This window comes from Tachypleus tridentatus, chromosome 7 (assembly GCF_004210375.1).
Source record: "Tachypleus tridentatus isolate NWPU-2018 chromosome 7, ASM421037v1, whole genome shotgun sequence".
Classification (NCBI taxonomy): domain Eukaryota; kingdom Metazoa; phylum Arthropoda; class Merostomata; order Xiphosura; family Limulidae; genus Tachypleus; species Tachypleus tridentatus.
In genome coordinates this window covers 113,424,216-113,445,709 of record NC_134831.1, presented here as the reverse complement: position 1 = coordinate 113,445,709, position 21,494 = coordinate 113,424,216, and the positions used below count along the sequence as shown (strand labels likewise).

Genomic DNA, 21,494 nt, shown 5'->3' with positions numbered 1-21,494 from the left:
TTAGTACGTGTCTATTAATGTAATTGGTACATGTATTGCTGTTGTGCAGTAATGCGTCTATTATGTAATTGGTACTTGTCTATTGTGTAATTGGTACATATTGTGCTGTTGCAATTAGTACATGTGTGCTGTGCAATTGAGTACAAGTGTACTGTATAATTGGTACATGTATTTTGCTGTGCAATTAAGTACATGTCTATTGTGTAATTAGTACATGTGTATTGTTATTAAGTAGTACATGTGTACTGTGTAATTAGTGCATGTTTGTTGTGTAATTGAATGCGTGTGCTGTGTAATTAGTACATGTGTGTGTACTGTGTATTTAGTACATGTGTGCTGTGTAATTAGTACATGTGTACTGTGTGTAATTGAATAGCGTCTATTGTGCAATTGGTACATGTTTGTTTGTTTGTGTAATTAGTACATGTTTGTTGTGTAATTAGTACATGTACTGTGTAATTGGTTACATGTTTGTTGTGTAAATTAGTACATGTGTACTGTGTAATTAGTGCATGTTTGTTGTGTGTGTGTAGATAATTGTGCTGTGTAATTAGTACATGTCTATTGTGTATTTAGTACATGTGTGCTGTGTAATTAGTACATGTCTATTGTATATGAATGTAATTTTGTGTCTATTGTGTAATTAGTACATGTGTGCTGTGTAATTAGTACATGTCTATTGTGTAATTAGTTTACATGTTTGTTGTTGTAATTAGTACATGTTTGTTGTGTAATTGGTACATGTCTATTGTGTAATGTTTGGTACATGTGTGCTGTGTAATTAATTTACATGTCTATTGTGTGAATTGGTACATGTGTGTGTGTGTAATGCAGTAGTACATGTCTATTGTGTAATTAATTACATGTTTGTTTGTGTAATTAATGCGTGTTGCATTTGTGTAATTAGTACATGTGTGCTGTGTAATTAGTACATGTCTGGTGTGTGAATTGAATGCGCGTGTGTGCTGTGTAATTAATACATGTGTGCTGTGTAATTAGTAGTTGCGTGTCTATTATGTAATTAGTACATGTATTGTACTGTAATGTACAATTGAATAAGTCTATTATGTAATTAGTGCTTGTCTATTGTGTAATTGGTACATGTGTGCTGTGCAATTAAGTACATGTGTGCTATTTGCCAATTAATTACAAGTGTACTGTATAATTAGTACATGTGTATTTGCTGTGCAATTAGTACATGTGTGCTGTGCAATTAGTAGATGTCTATTGTGTAATTAGTACATGTGTATTGTGTAATTAGTACATGTGTACTGTGTAATTAGTGCATGTTTGTTGTGTAATTAGTACATGTCTATTGTGTATTTAGTACATGTGTACTGTGTAATTAGTATGTGTATTGCTGTGTGAATTAGTACATCTATTGTGCAATTGGTACATGTTTGTTGTGTAATTAGTACATGTGTACTGTGTAATTGGTACATGTTTGTTGTGTAATTAGTACATGTGTACTGTGTAATTAGTGCATGTTTGTTGTGTAATTAGTGCATGTTTGTTGTGTAATTAGTACGTGTGCTGTGTAATTGGTACATGTCTATTGTTGTGTATTTAGTACATGTGTGCTGTGTAATTAAGTACATGTCTATTGTGTAATTAGTACATGTGTACTGTGTAATTAGTACATGTCTATTGTGTAATTAGTGCATGTTTGTTGTGTAATTAGTACATGTCTATTGTGTAATTAGTACATGTCTATTGTGTAATTAGTACATGTGTACTGTGTAATTAGTACGTGTCTATTATGTAATTAGTACGTGTCTATTATGTAATTAGTACATGTTGTACTGTATTGTGCAATTGAATGCGTCTATTATGTAATTAGTACTTGTCTATTGTGTAATTAGTACATGTGTACTGTGTAATTAGTACATGTCTATTGTGTAATTAGTACAAGTGTACTGTGTAATTAGTACATGTTTGTTGTGTAATTAGTGCATGTCTATTGTGTAATTAGTGCATGTCTATTGTGTAATTAGTGCATGTCTATTGTGTAATTGGTACGTGTTTTTTGTGTAATTAGTACATGTGTACTGTGTAATTTGTGCATGTTTGTTGTGTAATTAGTACGTGTGCTGTGTAATTAGTACATGTCTATTGTGTATTTAGTACATGTGTATTGTGTAATTAGTACATGTGTGTTATGTAATTAATTACATGTTTGTTATTGTGAATTAGTACATGTGTGCTGTTAATGTAATTAGTACATGTTTGTTGTGTAATTAGTACATGTTTGTTGTGTAATTAGTACATGTGTACTGTGTAATTAGTACATGTCTATTGTGTAATTAGTACATGTGTACTGTGTAATTAGTACGTGTCTATTGTGTAATTAGTACATGTGTACTGTGTAATTAGTACGTGTCTATTATGTAATTAGTACATGTGTACTGTGTAATTAGTATGTGTCTATTATGTAATTAGTACATGTGTACTGTGCAATTAGTACGTCTATTATGTAATTAGTACTTGTCTATTGTGTAATTAGTACATGTGTACTGTGTAATTAGTACAGGTTTGTTGTGTAATTAGTACATGTCTATTGTGTAATTAGTGCATGTCTATTGTGTAATTAGTGCATGTCTATTGTGTAATTAGTACATGTCTATTGTGTAATTGGTACATGTTTGTTGTAATTAGTACATGTGTACTGTGTAATTGGTACATGTTTGTTGTGTAATTAGTGCATGTTTGTTGTGTAATTAGTACGTGTGCTGTGTAATTAGTACATGTCTATTGTGTATTTAGTACATGTGTACTGTGTAATTAGTACATGTCTATTGTGTAATTAGTACATGTCTATTGTGTAATTAGTACATGTGTACTGTGTAATTAGTACATGTGTACTGTGTAATTAGTAGATGTCTACTGTGTAATTAGTAGATGTCTATTGTGTAATTAGTACATGTTTGTTGTGTAATTAGTACATGTCTATTGTGTAATTAGTACATGTGTACTGTGTAACTAGTACATGTTTGTTGTGTAATTAATGCGTTGTGCATTGTAATTAATGGTACATGTCTATTATTGTATTTAGTACATGTGTGCTGTGTAATTAGTACATGTGTACTGTGTAATTAGTAGATGTCTATTGTGTGTAATTGGTACATGTTTGTTTGTGTAATTAGTACATGTCTATTGTGTAATTAGTACATGTGTGCTGTGTAACTAATTACATGTTTGTTGTGTAATTAGTACGTGTGCTGTGTAATTAGTACATGTCTATTGTGTATTTAGTACATGTGTACTGTGTAATTAGTACATGTGTACTGTGTAATTAGTACATGTCTATTGTGTAATTAGTACATGTGTACTGTGTAATTAGTACATGTGTACTGTGTAATTAGTGCATGTTTGTTGTGTAATTAGTACGTGTGCTGTGTAATTAGTACATGTCTATTGTGTATTTAGTACATGTCTATTGTGTAATTAGTACATGTGTACTGTGTAATTAGTACATGTCTATTGTGTAATTAGTACATGTTTGTTGTGTAATTAGTACATGTCTATTGTGTAATTAGTGCATGTCTATTGTGTATTTAATGCATGTCTATTGTGTAATTAGTACATGTGCACTGTGTGATTTCTCTCTACTTTCAATCTTTTTTTTTCTATACCTTAGCAGAAGAAACTATTCCTGAACAATGTGCTTATTTTAATTTATGAGTCTCCTTATCTCATAAATTTATGTCTCTCATTCAGATTACTATTTTGTGGACAGAAAAGAAATGGAAGAAGCTGTCAATAATGGAGAGTTTATAGAGTTTGTGGAGTTCTCAGGAAACATGTATGGAACAAGGTTGGATATTACTATTAGATTTTAAGTCACATAACTTTAGCAGTTATGTCTTCCTGTCAAAAGAGAATAAAATAATTGTACCCAAACTACTGTTATAGGTAAATCTGCCCTTGAAAAGTTTTGAAGTATTTGAAATATGAATTCCACATGTTTTACTTGCTTGTTATAAAGAGATTTCTTGAGTGAGTGCTGTTTCATAAGATGTGAAAAGAACAACTTGGATAATTTTTTCTAGCTCATTTTGTGCAACATTTCAAGCAGACACCCTTCATCGTGAAGACCATGTTACAATAGTATTTGCTTTATCCACATCTTTTAACATGTTTCTATTTCAGCTTTTCTTTTAACTAACTAACTGTGAACAAATACTTATGGTAAAATTGTGGCCGTCATAGTTTCTAGTCTGTGTGTTCACCTGTATTTTATTGTTAATAGGTTTAATAGTGTGTGATGACTGTGCTAAGATTGTTCATGAATGACAGAATCTCAGTCACATATTAAAATTAATTTATAGACAAATCTGAAATGTTGTCTTTAGGAGTAATTTGAGCATGTTCAACATTTTCCATTATTTCTGCTAGATTAAATCTTTGAACTTTTAATAGTTTATAAAAAGAAATTCAAAGCGAAAGTGAATAAAAGCTTTGATAACTATCAATGACAAGGTTATATCCATGTTTGTGATGCTGACTATAAGTGTGAAACAAAGTCCAAACAACTCCAACTTTGGATATATCTGTATTTATGATGCTTATGTTGAGTAAAGGAAACTTCAAACGTGTTAAATCTCGATTTTGAGTGTTTATATGTGGTTTATTGCTCTGTTGTCATACAGGTTTTACTTTTATTCCTTTATAAGTTCATTGTTTAAAACTAATTGTTAGATTTTTTAACATAGTTTGTAGTTTTGTACTATCTGGTATTGTGCATGGAAAGATTCAGATGGAGTTAGGAACACTAATTAGAAGAATAAATCAATATGTTTTTTTATATTTTTACAGTAAAAAGGCAGTAAAGAACATACAAGCTCAGGATCGGATCTGCATCCTAGATATCGAAATTGAAGGTGTAAAAAATATAAAGAAGACAGATCTTAATCCACGTTATGTGTTTATCAAACCACCCAGCTTATCGGTCTTGGTAGGTATAGAAACATAACAAGCTTATGTTTATATATGTGTGTGTGTGTGTGTCTGGCTCTTCATTGAAAATAATTTGAACAAATATTTTTTATTTCACAATTTTGAAGTGGTACATTTGAAATATATCTTAAAACAACAATTTATTATTTGTTTGTGGATTTTATAACAAAATTTGTACATCTGTTGTAAACTCCATTAGATCACACTCGATGAATATTTCATTAGAAGTAAAACTAAATCCAAACTTGGCCATCACTAATTTAAACTTCATCATTTTATGTAGCAGATAGCATTTGTATAGTAATACTTTCATTGTGTCATAGTATGCTTAAAATCACTTGTATTAGACCTTTATTTTTAAAGTTTTCTGATTTATTTTAATGTGAAATGATTGCTGTTTCTGTATAAACAACAGTAAGAATTTTCTTCCACAGGAAGAAAGGTTACGTGGTCGAGGAACTGAGACAGAAGAAAGTATTCAGAGAAGATTGGCTAAAGCCAAAGAAGAAATAAAATATGGTAGAAATTTTCTTGTTCGTTATTTGATGTTAATATTGTTAAACATTTCTTAGAATAATTAATTTTCTCTCTTATAAATCTGGCGAGGTAAGAGCTATTCACTCCGTTGTTACTGTAATTAAACAATACTGATTTTTAATATGATATAATTTTGTAAAACTCGTGTTGTTTTGGAAAATACTGGAAATTATTATAGGAAAAAAATACTTTATTCTGTTCTACTTTATAAAGATAAACTGTTTGTTTCAATGTTCAAACATTTTTTCATGTGTATGTACTTTTCAAACATACAGGAAACTTGCCTTCTTCAATACTGACTTTAATTTTTGTACTAGCTAAATATGGTCAAGGTTTGGGTCCTTCTTGGTTTTTTTTGAATACCTAGTTTTTATCTTATATCAGCTTCTTCTGGTAACATTTATTAGGCTTGTGTTTATAAATGCCATTATTGGAGACCTAGTTTTGATCTTATATCAGCTTCTTCTGGTAACATTTATTAGGTTTATGTTTATAAATGCCATTTTTGAAGACCTAGTTTTGATCCTATATCAGCTTCTTCTGGTAACATTTATTAGGATTCTGTTTATAAATGCCATAATTGGAGACCTAGTTTTGATCTTATATCAGCTTCTTCTGGTAACATTTATTAGGTTTATGTTTATAAATGCCATTATTGGAGACTTAGTTTTGATCTTATATCAGCTTCTTCTGGTACCATTTATTAGGCTTATGTTTATAAATGCCATTATTGGAGACTTAGTTTTGATCCTATATCAGCTTCTTCTGGTAACATTTATTAGGTTTATGTTTATAAATGCCATTATTGGAGACCTAGTTTTGATCTTATATCAGCTTCTTCTGGTAACATTTATTAGGCTTATGTTTATAAATGCCATTATTGGATACCTAGTTTTGATCTTATATCAGCTTCTTCTGGTAACATTTATTAGGTTTATGTTTATAAATGTCATTTTTGAAGACCTAGTTTTGATCCTATATCAGCTTCTTCTGGTAACATTTATTAGGCTTCTGTTTATAAATGCCATTATTGGAGACCTAGTTTTGATCTTATATCAGCTTCTTCTGGTAACATTTATTAGGTTTATGTTTATAAATGCCATTATTGGAGACCTAGTTTTGATCTTATATCAGCTTCTTCTGGTAACATTTATTAGGCTTATGTTTATAAATGCCATTATTGGAGACTTAGTTTTGATCTTATATCAGCTTCTTCTGGTAACATTTATTAGGTTTATGTTTATAAATGCCATTTTTGAAGACCTAGTTTTGATCCTATATCAGCTTCTTCTGGTAACATTTATTAGGTTTATATTTATAAATGCCATTATTGGAGACTTAGTTTTGATCTTATATCAGCTTCTCCCAGTAACATTTATTAGGCTTATGTTTATAAATGCCATTATTGGAGACTTAGTTTTGATCTTATATCAGCTTCTTCTGGTAACATTTATTAGGTTTATGTTTATAAATGCCATTATTGGAGACTTAGTTTTGATCTTATATCAGCTTCTTCTGGTAACATTTATTAGGCTTATGTTTATGAATGGCATTATTGGAGACTTAGTTTTGATCTTATATCAGATTCTTCTGGTAACATTTATTAGGTTTATGTTTTTAAATGCCATTATTGGAGACTTAGTTTTGATCTTATATCAGCTTCTTCTTGTAACATTTATTAGGTTTATGTTTATAAATACCAGTACTGGAGACCTAGTTTTGATCTTATATCAACTTCTTCTGGTAACATTTATTAGGCTTATGTTTATAAATGCCATTATTGGAGACCTAGTTCAGGTTTTATGTATTTTTCTTTTGGTAGCATTATCAGGTTTAATGGGGTTAAACTGTTCGTGTAGGATTTTAACCTTTTTCCAGAATTCTTTCTAGATACGATGTCTCAATACAAGCATAAAGTGCTGTTTGTTTTCCAAGTGAACAGATGTTAATTTTCACCACCTTGTTTGACACTGTGTTTGGTTTCTTTTCTTGAACTCAGTCAAGTCAGAAGTTCAGTTGACATTTTCTGTTGATGGGGGGTGGGGGTACAATTGTATTCTTACCTCTATGGTAATCATTGTATCTGAAAACATAACCTATATCTATCCATTCTTTAAAAAAACCTCAATAACAAAACTTACTCCATTGGTCAAAGAACAATTAACCAAGTCATTTGATGACATTTATTTGGTCTTTAAAGAGACTATATACGAAGTATTAGAACAAGTTTAATTTAATGAATTTTACTGGAATTTTTCTACAAAATTATCTCAACCTCAAGTTTAGAATTATTCTAGCTTTTTAAGATTCATTTTCCACATCTTATGGTTATTTTTCATGCTTACAAGTTGTTTTCCATAATTGTGAGAATATTGAATATATTTCTAAGCCCACTGACTTTTTTAAAGTTATTTCTTCTCAAAAAACTTGAACTTAATTATAGGAAAAAAAACATTTTTTAAATGATGGTTTTTCCTGTAATTAAGTATTGACAAACATTTCTTGTCTTTCTCAAGTTGATTTGTCTGTTATTGGTCAGCCCCTGGTCTGGTGCTTTTTTTTACTTTAACAAGTTCATGTTATTTCCCTTAAAATAAGACTTTAAGTAATGCCAGTTTGAAACTTTTGAAAATATTTGATTAGTAAATGTTTATTGAAAAAAGATTTAACTTTTCATTGCTTATCTCCTATGAAATAGTAACTGACTTTTCTCTCAACATTTTAACATAGCGTCTGAGTTAGAAGACACATTTAATGGATTAATTTGCACACAGAGTTTTCTGATGCTTAAAGTTTTTTTTTGTTTTTTTTTCCATATTTTGAAATAAAATTTATATTTCTTATGAATATGTTGAATCCAAATTGATTGTCCATCAGCATGGCTCAATTTGTACTAGTTTGTAGGGTATGATGGATTAAAAACCTAAATCTCAATTAAAAACCTTACACAAAACACAGGTGTGGGTGAATGTTTTGCTAAATACAAGATCTGGTTTCTCAGCTCTGTAAAGCTGTTTCCACTGTGGTTTATGTGTCAGTAGAGATGGCTAAAAGTAACACATGCCAGAACAGGAATACTTTTGCTATTTTGTACCAGACAAACACAGTCCAGTGAGACTTTTAAACTCTCTAGCTTCAGGGCCAAAAACACTGAGATGTAAGTTCTTGTGGCAGAAAAATATACTTTTAGGCTAACAGATCAAGTCCTTTATTTCAGTTTGTTTAATGTGATTCACATTTGAATATCAGAAACTTTAAAGCTCTCTGGAGCCCACCCATTACCCTGTATTAGCTCTCTGAAGCCCACCCAGTACCCTGTATTAGCTCTCTGTAGCCTACCCAGTACCCTGTATTATGTTACATACAGACTGGTTGTTAAGTATTGATATAAGACCTGATATTATTTGAGAATTTCTAACATGTCTTGTGTGAAACACATTTTTAAGAAATTAGTGCTTAACTTCATTTTCTCTGTGTGAAACAAAACCAGTTCCATAATATTTGATGATGAAGTAAACCAGTAAATGATTGTTAATGAACATGTAAGAATTGCAGCTAAGACAGTAAAATTCAGTGAAAAATTTCTTAACTAGTTTGATGTTTTTATTTCTTGTATTTTGTACTTAGATGTAGTTGAAACTAATTACCTAGAAGAAATGGTTTAGATTAATTTTGAAAAATGACTGAAATCTAGACCGAAGATCTATGAACTGGTATTGTGATGATGCTTTATTAACTGTCCTAACAGAAAATCTTAACATGTAATCTGTTATGCAGATGTGTGTGCTACTATTGTTGTTTACATAATTGTTTCTTTTATTCTGTGCAGGTGAAACACCAGAAAATTTTCACCTAGTTTTAGTCAATGATAGTGTAAAGAATACATACAAGTACTTAAGAGAATTCCTAATCAAGGTACGAAATCCTCTTGGAAATGTCTATTGTTTATGAGGGGGAATGTTTTCCTTCTACTTTTGTCACAAACGTAGAACTAGTATGCTGTAGTTTTGTATGTAGTAATGGTAAATCAACGTTCACCTGATGCTATACAGTAGAACTAGGTACAGTGTAGTTTTGTATGTAGTAATGGTAAATCAACGTTCACCTGATGCTATACAGTAGAACTAGGTACAGTGTACTTTTGTAGGTAATAATGGTAAATCAACGTTCACCTGATGCTATACAGTAGAACTAGGTACAGTGTAGTTTTGTATATCGTAATGGTAAATCAACGTTCACCTGATGCTATACAGTAGAACTAGGTACAGTGTAGTTTTGTATGTAGTAATGGCAAATCAACGTTCACCTGATGCTATACAGTAGAACTAGGTACAGTGTAGTTTTGTATGTAGTAATGGTAAATCAACGTTCACCTGATGCTATACAGTAGAACTAGGTACAGTGTAGTTTTGTATGTAGTAATGGTAAATCAACGTTCACCTGATGCTATACAGTAGAACTAGGTACAGTGTAGTTTTGTATGTAGTAATGGCAAATCAACGTTCACCTGATCCTGTATAGTAGAACTAGGTACAGTGTAGTTTTGTATGTAGTAATGGTAAATAAACGTTCACCTGATGCTATACAGTAGAACTAGGTACAGTGTAGTTTTGTATATCGTAATGGTAAATCAACGTTCACCTGATGCTATACAGTAGAACTAGGTACTGTGTAGTTTTGTAGGTAGTAATGGTAAATCAACGTTCACCTGATGCTATACAGTAGAACTAGGTTCTGTGTAGTTTTGTAGGTAGTAATGGTAAATCAACGTTCACCTAATGCTATACAGCAGAACTAGGTACTGTGTAGTTTTGTAGGTAGTAATGGTAAATCAACGTTCACCTGATGCTATACAGTAGAACTAGGTTCTGTACAGTTTTGTTTATGGTAGTGATAAATTAATGTTAACCTGGAACTATACAGTAGAACTAGGTACAGTGTAGTTTTGTATGTAGTAATGGTAAATCAACGTTCACCTGATGCTATACAGTAGAACTAGGTACAGTGTAGTTTTGTATGTAGTAATGGCAAATCAACGTTCACCTGATGCTATACAGTAGAACTAGGTACAGTGTAGTTTTGTATGTAGTAATGGTAAATCAACGTTCACCTGATGCTATACAGTAGAACTAGGTACAGTGTAGTTTTGTATGTAGTAATGGTAAATCAACGTTCACCTGATGCTATACAGTAGAACTAGGTACAGTGTAGTTTTGTATATCGTAATGGTAAATCAACATTCACCTGATGCTATACAGTAGAACTAGGTACAGTGTAGTTTTGTATATCGTAATGGTAAATCAACGTTCACCTGATGCTATACAGTAGAACTAGGTACAGTGTAGTTTTGTATGTAGTAATGGTAAATCAACGTTCGCCTAATGCTATAGAGTAGAACTAGTATGCTGTAGTTTTGTATGTAGTAATGGTAAATCAACGTTCACCTGATGCTATACAGTAGAACTAGGTACAGTGTACTTTTGTAGGTAATAATGGTAAATCAACGTTCACCTGATGCTATACAGTAGAACTAGGTACAGTGTAGTTTTGTATATCGTAATGGTAAATAAACGTTCACCTGATGCTATACAGTAGAACTAGGTACAGTGTAGTTTTGTATGTAGTAATGGTAAATCAACGTTCACCTGATGCTATACAGTAGAAATAGGTACAGTGTAGTTTTGTATGTAGTAATGGTAAATCAACGTTCACCTGATGCTATACAGTAGAACTAGGTACAGTGTAGTTTTGTATGTAGTAATGGTAAATCAACGTTCGCCTGATGCTACACAGTAGAACTAGGTACAGTGTAGTTTTGTATGTAGTAATGGTAAATCAACGTTCACCTGATGCTATACAGTAGAACTAGGTACAGTGTAGTTTTGTATATCGTAATGGTAAATCAACATTCACCTAATGCTATACAGCAGAACTAGGTACAGTGTAGTTTTGTATGTAGTAATGGCAAATCAACGTTCACCTGATGCTATACAGTAGAACTAGGTACAGTGTAGTTTTGTATGTAGTAATGGTAAATCAACGTTCACCTGATGCTATACAGTAGAACTAGGTACAGTGTAGTTTTGTATATCGTAATGGTAAATCAACATTCACCTAATGCTATACAGCAGAACTAGGTACAGTGTAGTTTTGTATGTAGTAATGGCAAATCAACGTTCACCTGATGCTATACAGTAGAACTAGGTACAGTGTAGTTTTGTATGTAGTAATGGTAAATCAACGTTCGCCTGATGCTATACAGTAGAACTAGGTACAGTGTAGTTTTGTATGTAGTAATGGTAAATCAACGTTCACCTGATGCTATACAGTAGAACTAGGTACAGTGTAGTTTTGTATATCGTAATGGTAAATCAACATTCACCTGATGCTATACAGTAGAACTAGGTACAGTGTAGTTTTGTATATCGTAATGGTAAATCAACGTTCACCTGATGCTATACAGTAGAACTAGGTACAGTGTAGTTTTGTATGTAGTAATGGTAAATCAACGTTCGCCTAATGCTATAGAGTAGAACTAGTATGCTGTAGTTTTGTATGTAGTAATGGTAAATCAACGTTCACCTGATGCTATACAGTAGAACTAGGTACAGTGTACTTTTGTAGGTAATAATGGTAAATCAACGTTCACCTGATGCTATACAGTAGAACTAGGTACAGTGTAGTTTTGTATGTCGTAATGGTAAATCAACGTTCACCTGATGCTATACAGTAGAACTAGGTACAGTGTAGTTTTGTATGTAGTAATGGTAAATCAACGTTCACCTGATGCTATACAGTAGAAATAGGTACAGTGTAGTTTTGTATGTAGTAATGGTAAATCAACGTTCACCTGATGCTATACAGTAGAACTAGGTACAGTGTAGTTTTGTATGTAGTAATGGTAAATCAACGTTCACCTGATGCTATACAGTAGAACTAGGTACAGTGTAGTTTTGTATGTAGTAATGGTAAATCAACGTTCACCTGATGCTATACAGTAGAACTAGGTACAGTGTAGTTTTGTATATCGTAATGGTAAATCAACATTCACCTAATGCTATACAGCAGAACTAGGTACAGTGTAGTTTTGTATGTAGTAATGGCAAATCAACGTTCACCTGATGCTATACAGTAGAACTAGGTACAGTGTAGTTTTGTATGTAGTAATGGTAAATCAACGTTCACCTGATGCTATACAGTAGAACTAGGTACAGTGTAGTTTTGTATATAGTAATGGTAAATCAACATTCACCTAATGCTATACAGCAGAACTAGGTACAGTGTAGTTTTGTATGTAGTAATGGCAAATCAACGTTCACCTGATGCTATACAGTAGAACTAGGTACAGTGTAGTTTTGTATGTAGTAATGGTAAATCAACGTTCACCTGATGCTATACAGTAGAACTAGGTACAGTGTAGTTTTGTATGTAGTAATGGTAAATCAACGTTCACCTGATGCTATACAGTAGAACTAGGTACAGTGTAGTTTTGTATGTAGTAATGGTAAATCAACGTTCGCCTAATGCTATACAGTAGAACTAGGTACAGTGTAGTTTTGTATATCGTAATGGTAAATAAACGTTCACCTGATGCTATACAGTAGAACTAGGTACAGTGTAGTTTTGTATGTAGTAATGGTAAATCAACGTTCACCTGATGCTATACAGTAGAACTAGGTACAGTGTAGTTTTGTATGTAGTAATGGTAAATCAACGTTCACCTGATGCTATACAGTAGAACTAGGTACAGTGTAGTTTTGTATGTAGTAATGGTAAATCAACGTTCAACTGATGCTATACAGTAGAACTAGGTACAGTGTAGTTTTGTATGTAGTAATGGTAAATCAACGTTCACCTGATGCTATACAGTAGAAATAGGTACAGTGTACTTTTGTAGGTAATAATGGTAAATCAACGTTCACCTGATGCTATACAGTAGAACTAGGTACAGTGTAGTTTTGTATGTAGTAATGGTAAATCAACGTTCACCTGATGCTATACAGTAGAACTAGGTACTGTGTAGTTTTGTAGGTAGTAATGGTAAATCAACATTCACCTAATGCTATACAGCAGAACTAGGTACAGTGTAGTTTTGTATGTAGTAATGGCAAATCAACGTTCACCTGATGCTATACAGTAGAACTAGGTACAGTGTAGTTTTGTATGTAGTAATGGTAAATCAACGTTCACCTGATGCTATACAGTAGAACTAGGTACAGTGTAGTTTTGTATGTAGTAATGGTAAATCAACGTTCACCTGATGCTATACAGTAGAACTAGGTACTGTGTAGTTTTGTAGGTAGTAATGGTAAATCAACGTTCACCTGATGCTATACAGTAGAACTAGGTACAGTGTAGTTTTGTATATCGTAATGGTAAATCAACGTTCACCTGATGCTATACAGTAGAAATAGGTACAGTGTACTTTTGTAGGTAATAATGGTAAATCAACGTTCACCTGATGCTATACAGTAGAACTAGGTACAGTGTAGTTTTGTATGTAGTAATGGTAAATCAGCGTTCACCTGATGCTATACAGTAGAACTAGGTACAGTGTAGTTTTGTATGTAGTAATGGTAAATCAACGTTCACCTGATGCTATACAGTAGAACTAGGTACAGTGTAGTTTTGTATGTAGTAATGGTAAATCAACGTTCACCTGATGCTATACAGTAGAAATAGGTACAGTGTACTTTTGTAGGTAATAATGGTAAATCAACGTTCACCTGATGCTATACAGTAGAACTAGGTACAGTGTAGTTTTGTATGTAGTAATGGTAAATCAACGTTCACCTGATGCTATACAGTAGAACTAGGTACAGTGTAGTTTTGTATGTAGTAATGGTAAATCAACGTTCACCTGATGCTATACAGTAGAACTAGGTACTGTGTAGTTTTGTAGGTAGTAATGGTAAATCAACGTTCACCTGATGCTATACAGTAGAACTAGGTTCTGTGTAGTTTTGTAGGTAGTAATGGTAAATCAACGTTCACCTGATGCTATATAGCAGAACTAGGTACAGTGTAGTTTTGTATGTAGTAATGGTAAATCAACGTTCACCTGATGCTATACAGTAGAACTAGGTACAGTGTAGTTTTGTATGTAGTAATGGCAAATCAACGTTCACCTGATGCTATACAGTAGAACTAGGTACAGTGTAGTTTTGTATATCGTAATGGTAAATCAACGTTCACCTGATGCTATACAGTAGAAATAGGTACAGTGTACTTTTGTAGGTAATAATGGTAAATCAACGTTCACCTGATGCTATACAGTAGAACTAGGTACAGTGTAGTTTTGTATGTAGTAATGGTAAATCAACGTTCACCTGATGCTATACAGTAGAACTAGGTACTGTGTAGTTTTGTAGGTAGTAATGGTAAATCAACGTTCACCTGATGCTATACAGTAGAACTAGGTACTGTGTAGTTTTGTAGGTAGTAATGGTAAATCAACGTTCACCTGATGCTATACAGTAGAACTAGGTTCTGTGTAGTTTTGTAGGTAGTAATGGTAAATCAACGTTCACCTGATGCTATATAGCAGAACTAGGTACAGTGTAGTTTTGTATGTAGTAATGGTAAATCAACGTTCACCTGATGCTATACAGTAGAACTAGGTACAGTGTAGTTTTGTATGTAGTAATGGCAAATCAACGTTCACCTGATGCTATACAGTAGAACTAGGTACAGTGTAGTTTTGTATATCGTAATGGTAAATCAACGTTCACCTGATGCTATACAGTAGAACTAGGTACTGTGTAGTTTTGTAGGTAGTAATGGTAAATCAACGTTCACCTGATGCTATACAGTAGAACTAGGTTCTGTGTAGTTTTGTAGGTAGTAATGGTAAATCAACGTTCACCTGATGCTATACAGTAGAACTAGGTTCTGTACAGTTTTGTTTATGGTAGTGATAAATTAATGTTAACCTGGAACTATACAGTAGAACTAGGTACAGTACAGAACCAAAAACTATGTCACTAACGTGTGAGAAGGTTTTGGGTTTTTAATGGACAATTTTTAGTTTTGTTTGTTTTTACTGTGATAAAAGTTGGATTCTCTCATTAGTATAAATATTACTTGCTGGAATTTGAGAACAATATAGAAAGTGAATAAGGTTTGAACTTGGATCCCCTACCAGAATATGAGTTCAGTTCTGATAAATTAAATAAACAACTATTTTTTATAACAGGTTATTTTAATCAACTTCTAAAGTTTTATATGAATCTCTATCACTAGATGGCATTGTTCAGTACTTATGATTAGGACTTGTTGAACAGTGGCTGAGGGAAAAACGTGTATAATAATGTTAAATATAGTTTTGAATGACGTGTACTGATGTATTTATCTGATATACGATTTTCTTTACTGTAGGACATTGAGGAACTGAAAAGAATAAGAAATAAATGAAAGATATCTCGTACAAAGTCGGTAACATTGGATATTTTGGTGAAAGCAGTGGATGTAGTAGTTAACTTCAGATGTAGTCACGTTGTAACTGTGTTATTTATTAATCTGGATTAATCTTTTATTGTATTTTTTTAGTAAATCTTGAGGTATTTGTTCAACCGAGAATTTCTACTTTATATTTTTAGATTTGATTATATCCTTGTGAACTTAATTTAAAAGTTAATTTTCAGTGTGATTTAAATTATATTTGGCCAGACAGACGTTTCCTTAAATATATATTTACACACTACAGTAACTGTTTCACAGTTTACAAAATTAAACCAGTATATGTTTATTTTATTGGCATGTTGTGAACATTTTATAAACTTCTGTTGTTGGAAATGAAACAAAACAATAATTTATCTTTGTGCAATATGTAGAAATAATTGTTTGTAGAAATAACTTTTCCCATTAGATGTGGTGTTGAAATTTGTACAGATATTTTTAATATGTTATTAATTATAGCTCCTGAAAAATGGACCATGTATTTTTAGTTTTTTTGACAAAAGCAGTTATGTGGTTGAACAGACACTGTTCACATGTTTGTGTTATTCATTTTATTTACTTTAGATTTTTTATCTTAAAACATACGATTAATAATTGTAACTAGTCATTAATATTGTGATATTATTTATTTAAATCACTGTTTCTTCCAATCCAATAATCATCAGTAACGAACTATTTCAAGGCTATAATGTTTTAAATATGTACGTTGGGTTCTTGTATTATTTTGGAGGTAATAAACTGAATCATTTATGATGTGTTTTTCTTTTTCATTACATGATCATAACTTTGCTGGTTCTGGGACCTGGCATGGCCAGGTGGTTAAAGGTGAATTTTACAGAAAAAAGAAAACTTTGCAGTCAAAAGAACTACTCATGCTGATTAATTTTGCAGGTTCACATTTTTTATAAAAAATATGTGCTAATAAATGAAACATAGAACTTGGTGCAGAAAGAGCCCTTTCGGCGGCAATCGAGCGTTTAGTTTTTACGTTTGGTGCTAGGAAAAGTACTGTGACGTAATAGTTGCCAAACAAACCGCCAATGCCAGTGCATTGAATGTAAAGAAACGGGTCCAGTGCATATGGAGAAACAAAGACAGAGTCTGTTTTGACTTTGTGTTCTGAACAGTGTTGAGTAGCACCATACCATTACGAACCTACTCTGAACAAACCTAGAACAGTTACTTTTGACACAGATCTGACAAGTTCTAGTGATGAGGACAGTTCCAGAACTGTGAGTGATACTGAAGAAATAAGATTATATATTAAAACAACAAGCTTTATGAGATTTACATTTAATATGACAATGTCAAAGTACTGTGTTAATATTAATTTTATTATGATGAGTTATAGAAATATGTTATGGAGTTTATATTTGGTTGTTTACTAGTCTACAATGTTTTTAATACATAACATGTACTTGATTACTTCAACATGTTCAAGATATAGTCTTATTTATATATTTGGTTGTTTACAAGTCTATAATGTTTTTAAATACATAACATGTACTTGATAACTTCAACATGTTCAACATGTCTTATTTCAATTTATCTTGAAATGTTAAATTTGAATAATGAAATTCTTCAAACTTTTTCATATGTAAAAATGATACAAAAACATCTACAGAATGATCTACCAGCTTTTAAACTTGGAATATACTCTATTTGGGATAGATTTGTCCACTGTCTAGACTAGGAAGTCAAGGTTTCACTGGCTTTCAGGTGCCACAAATGCAAAACACGCTCATGAATGTGAAATGTGTATGTCTAGTTACATTCTTCAAAAACTTGTATTTATTTAATTATTATATTATACTAGTTATTGTTTATCGCTTTATACTGTACACATACCTTTAAGTTTGTTTTTTTTGTGATGACAAGGGATGGCTTCAGAGGGGTGGAACCTGTACACTGCAGGGTGAAATCAGTCCTCAGCTCTACACGAGGAAAGATGGTGGGGACGATCCTGTCTACTGCCGATGGTTTTTTCAGTCTCAACCTGTATCTATAAGAAGAGGTCATGGTGGCTAAGTAATTTAAAACATAAGCTCTTACAGTTAGTAATATAATGGTCGTGGCTTTGTCTGGTGGTGAAGATATTTGACTCACAACATGTGGGTTGTGGATTTGAATGCCATCTTGCTGTGTAACAGCAGTGATAATTGAAGTGACTTCATTGAGTAACATTTAGGTTCAAAGTTGCTTTCAAGGATAGATTAGCAACAAAACTTGGGCCTTAGTTTTCATGCCTGTACTAGAACTGTGACATGGAAACCCTGGGTATGGAATGTAAGACTGCATTTTAGACAATGTCTCTGGATTTTTTACATGGAACTTGCATATGTTTATCAAATCTTGACTTGGTCTGTGCATTTCACATTTAAGTTTTTGTCACAAAGATATATGACTCACTATGAAATATTTCAACCTTCCTTGTTACTGATTTGAAGCAAACACTAACAGCTTTGAAAGTCGGTGATTTATGTAAATTTGTCTGTAAGTCTATGTCAAAAATCACAAACACAGCGACTCTGTTGTTGACATATTCACAGTAAAGTCAGTAGAAACTTGTATGCCCTTACATTGACCTAGTACGCATTACTTGATCGATTGAAATTTCAAACAGCAAGCAACAACCTGCATCTTTACCTAAAGCTTTCTCATCAAAAGATGAACTATTTCTTTTGTTACTGTGTGCTGCTCACATAATGACTTCTTCAAACTGTTCTAGTGTAAGACAGAACTTGACACTTCCTCCAGAAACCATCAAATGTATGCTATCACTGTTTCAGAAATTTATGTCACTTCTCCGGGTCAAGAAAAGCAATATCAACATATACTGATATCATCTCTACTTCATGTTTTGGTAAATTTTATGACTACTAACATTTTGTTCTCAAATGTTGTTGTTGAACTACCTCAGATACGTCTGTAGGCATGACTGTGTTTTGACACCACATACATATCTGTTCCGTGTCTTGAAGTGCACTGTTAGCCATTCTACAAAACCCTCTTTACGCACCATTAAAGCTGCCCTTGGACAGGGATGTAACATTTATCTGAGAGTGCTGACTACTTCTACCATCAGTGTTTCCAAGCATCTCAGGTTCCTGTGAGTAATATGAAATGGATCTTCCCTAATATTTAAGGGTGAAGCATGTGGATTGTTCAAGCACATCAGTGACTGTTACCTCCTGAAGTGAGTACATTAGGGTAAACTAGTGACCAACAACATCAAGGGCTGTAAAATGACTCTAGCGGTTCCAGTGAGTGGGCAGGACTTCTCCAACCATTCCAAGATGTTTATGTTACATCCAGTACCAATGATGGATCCATCCAAATGTTGTTCTCCAACAGATGATCAAAACATTTATTTCAAGTGTGGACAACAGACAAAATAACCAATTCTGTCCAACTTCATATGGATGGTCATCAGCAAGATGTTACTGTGGTTGTTTTAGAGACAAGGCAGCTAGTGAAAAATACACATTGCCATCTCTTGGGCTGCTCTTTCACCAACGAATAGTGGGATTAACCATCACATTATGATGATGTCCCCACAGCAAAAAGAGAGAACATGTTCAATGGCAAGGTCTGAAGCGACGACCTGTAGATCTGCTTTTTTTCCTTTTATTAATTTTCTCTTATTGACACTGAAATCAAGAACTTATTTCACAAATGAGTGATTTGTGATTTCAGAAATGTGTGTACTTGAAAAGAAGTGCATATAAGATGTAACTTTTAGTTTGGCAATGGATTTATCACTTCAGTGTTAGGAATTTGTTTGTCTGTATTATAAGTGCTTAATATCATAACTACAATCAACAAAATTGTTGTTTAAAAACTGATACCTTCTCAATAAAACATTTCCTTAAGGTGCTGAGAGCTAAACATTATTCTAATGATTGTACAGTTTGTATATTTCTATTTAAACTATTCATAATAACGAATTAAATAATTTAAACAAATATAACATATTTAAAACTATCTAGACCACTTAGTTTTAATTGTTATGAATTTTTGTAGTTTATGTCTCATGCTTATTTCAGAAGTCATTACTTTCAAAAATAGCACAACTTTTGACAACTGTATAATTCAATAAGAACACACCAGTATATTATCCATCAATACCAATAACATTTATTGTATTTAATTATACCACAATTTGAGAAACAAAGAATTAAAATCCAAAAGTGAAAATCAAGGAACCAGTTTCAGATCTTATTGAACTGGTTAAATTTGTTCTAATTCCTAAAAAGTACCAAAAAAAAAAAGAAAGATTTAACTCATTTCAAATAATCTAAAAGCAGCAAAATTAGATGAATCAACTCCTGATATTTCAAAATTGGCAGGGTTGCCTCTATTCCTTGAAAACCCTAGAGTAAAATAAAAATATTAACCTTGTTTGGAGTGATGTAAATTTTGAATACCTTTATAAGTTAGAAAAGTAATTTAACGTTTAAAGACCACTGTACAGAAATATCAACATTTGTAACTTAGAAAGTGACATCTACTTTTCAATCTCAGGTTATACTAAAGAAGTTATAAAGTGTTCTAACCTCTTAACAAGAGGACAAAAATATTTTTTGTTATCATGAAATTTAGATTGATTTTATTCACAGACATGATAAATAACAGAAATCTGATAATTATTGAAACTATCAAATACATTAATTCAAAGTATAATATTTTTAATTATTGATAATTTATTCACATTAATATAGAATTTTTTACTCTCTCTCCATATATCTATTTCAAAACATTTATCTTGTCAAGAGAACTCATAAGCATTTCATTTAAGTAAATAAAATGTATATTATTCATAATATAACTGGAATACATCACTTAATTTCTAGTAATCTGTATTGATAAACTGATAGATAAATTGGTGTCTTAATTTGTACTGCTTCAGTCAGTTATTCATACCATGTGACTTATTCATATTTTTAAAGTGTCATCATTTTTCTATCTCAAGATATATTTCCCTTTTACCGTTTTTTCCTGGTATTAATAACATTTTACTTTATCTGGGTGGTAAGCAAATTGATATTATATATAGCAATAATACAGGATGTTTTGAAATAAATAGATTATATGTCAACATTTTTAATATTGTAAGTACGTTGGTACTTTAAATAATGTGATGCATGAAGAATAGAATTTTATGACTAAATTGCAAATGTTTGTCTCACGTACTTAATTCAATGAAGAATCAACAGAGTGTGTGTTAAAAGTCACTTATCTTCTGATGAAAGAGAAAGTAAAAAACAAACAACTATCTATTACAACACCTACGTTTGTGATTTATTTAGGAAAGTATTTAACAATTATATGAACTAAAAATATCAGTTTTATACAATTTTTGTGTCCACTAAACATACATCACCGTGTCAATGAAATAAAATACTGCTAAACTTAATTTTAAAACGTTTGTAGTCCAAACTAAACAAACCTTATCGACACGAAACTTGTAGGGATCTGTAATACGAGTACATATTATATTTAAAACGTTTGTAGTCCAAACTAAACAAACCTTATCGACACGA

General features: G+C 32.1%; 1 protein-coding gene across 3 annotated transcripts in view; it reads left to right on the top strand.

Annotated features, from left to right (window-relative positions):
• The window catches only part of LOC143256424 (guanylate kinase-like), a 30,933-nt gene extending 10,792 nt beyond the window's left edge, over positions 1-20,141 (top strand). The window contains exons 3-8 of one of the 3 annotated variants that reach the window (XR_013031352.1): positions 3,718-3,814; positions 4,816-4,954; positions 5,391-5,475; positions 9,323-9,408; positions 15,871-17,183; positions 17,830-20,141. Coding sequence is in view for 2 of the 3 variants with exons in the window: in XM_076513642.1 (XP_076369757.1) it covers positions 3,718-3,814; positions 4,816-4,954; positions 5,391-5,475; positions 9,323-9,408; positions 15,871-15,906 (443 nt within the window). In the remaining variant the exon portion in view is untranslated. Of the gene's footprint in view, positions 1-3,717; positions 3,815-4,815; positions 4,955-5,390; positions 5,476-9,322; positions 9,409-15,870 lie in introns of all 3 variants that reach the window. The other 2 variants (XM_076513643.1, XM_076513642.1) reach the window with 2 other exon arrangements.
• The last annotated feature ends 1,353 nt before the right edge of the window (positions 20,142-21,494 follow it).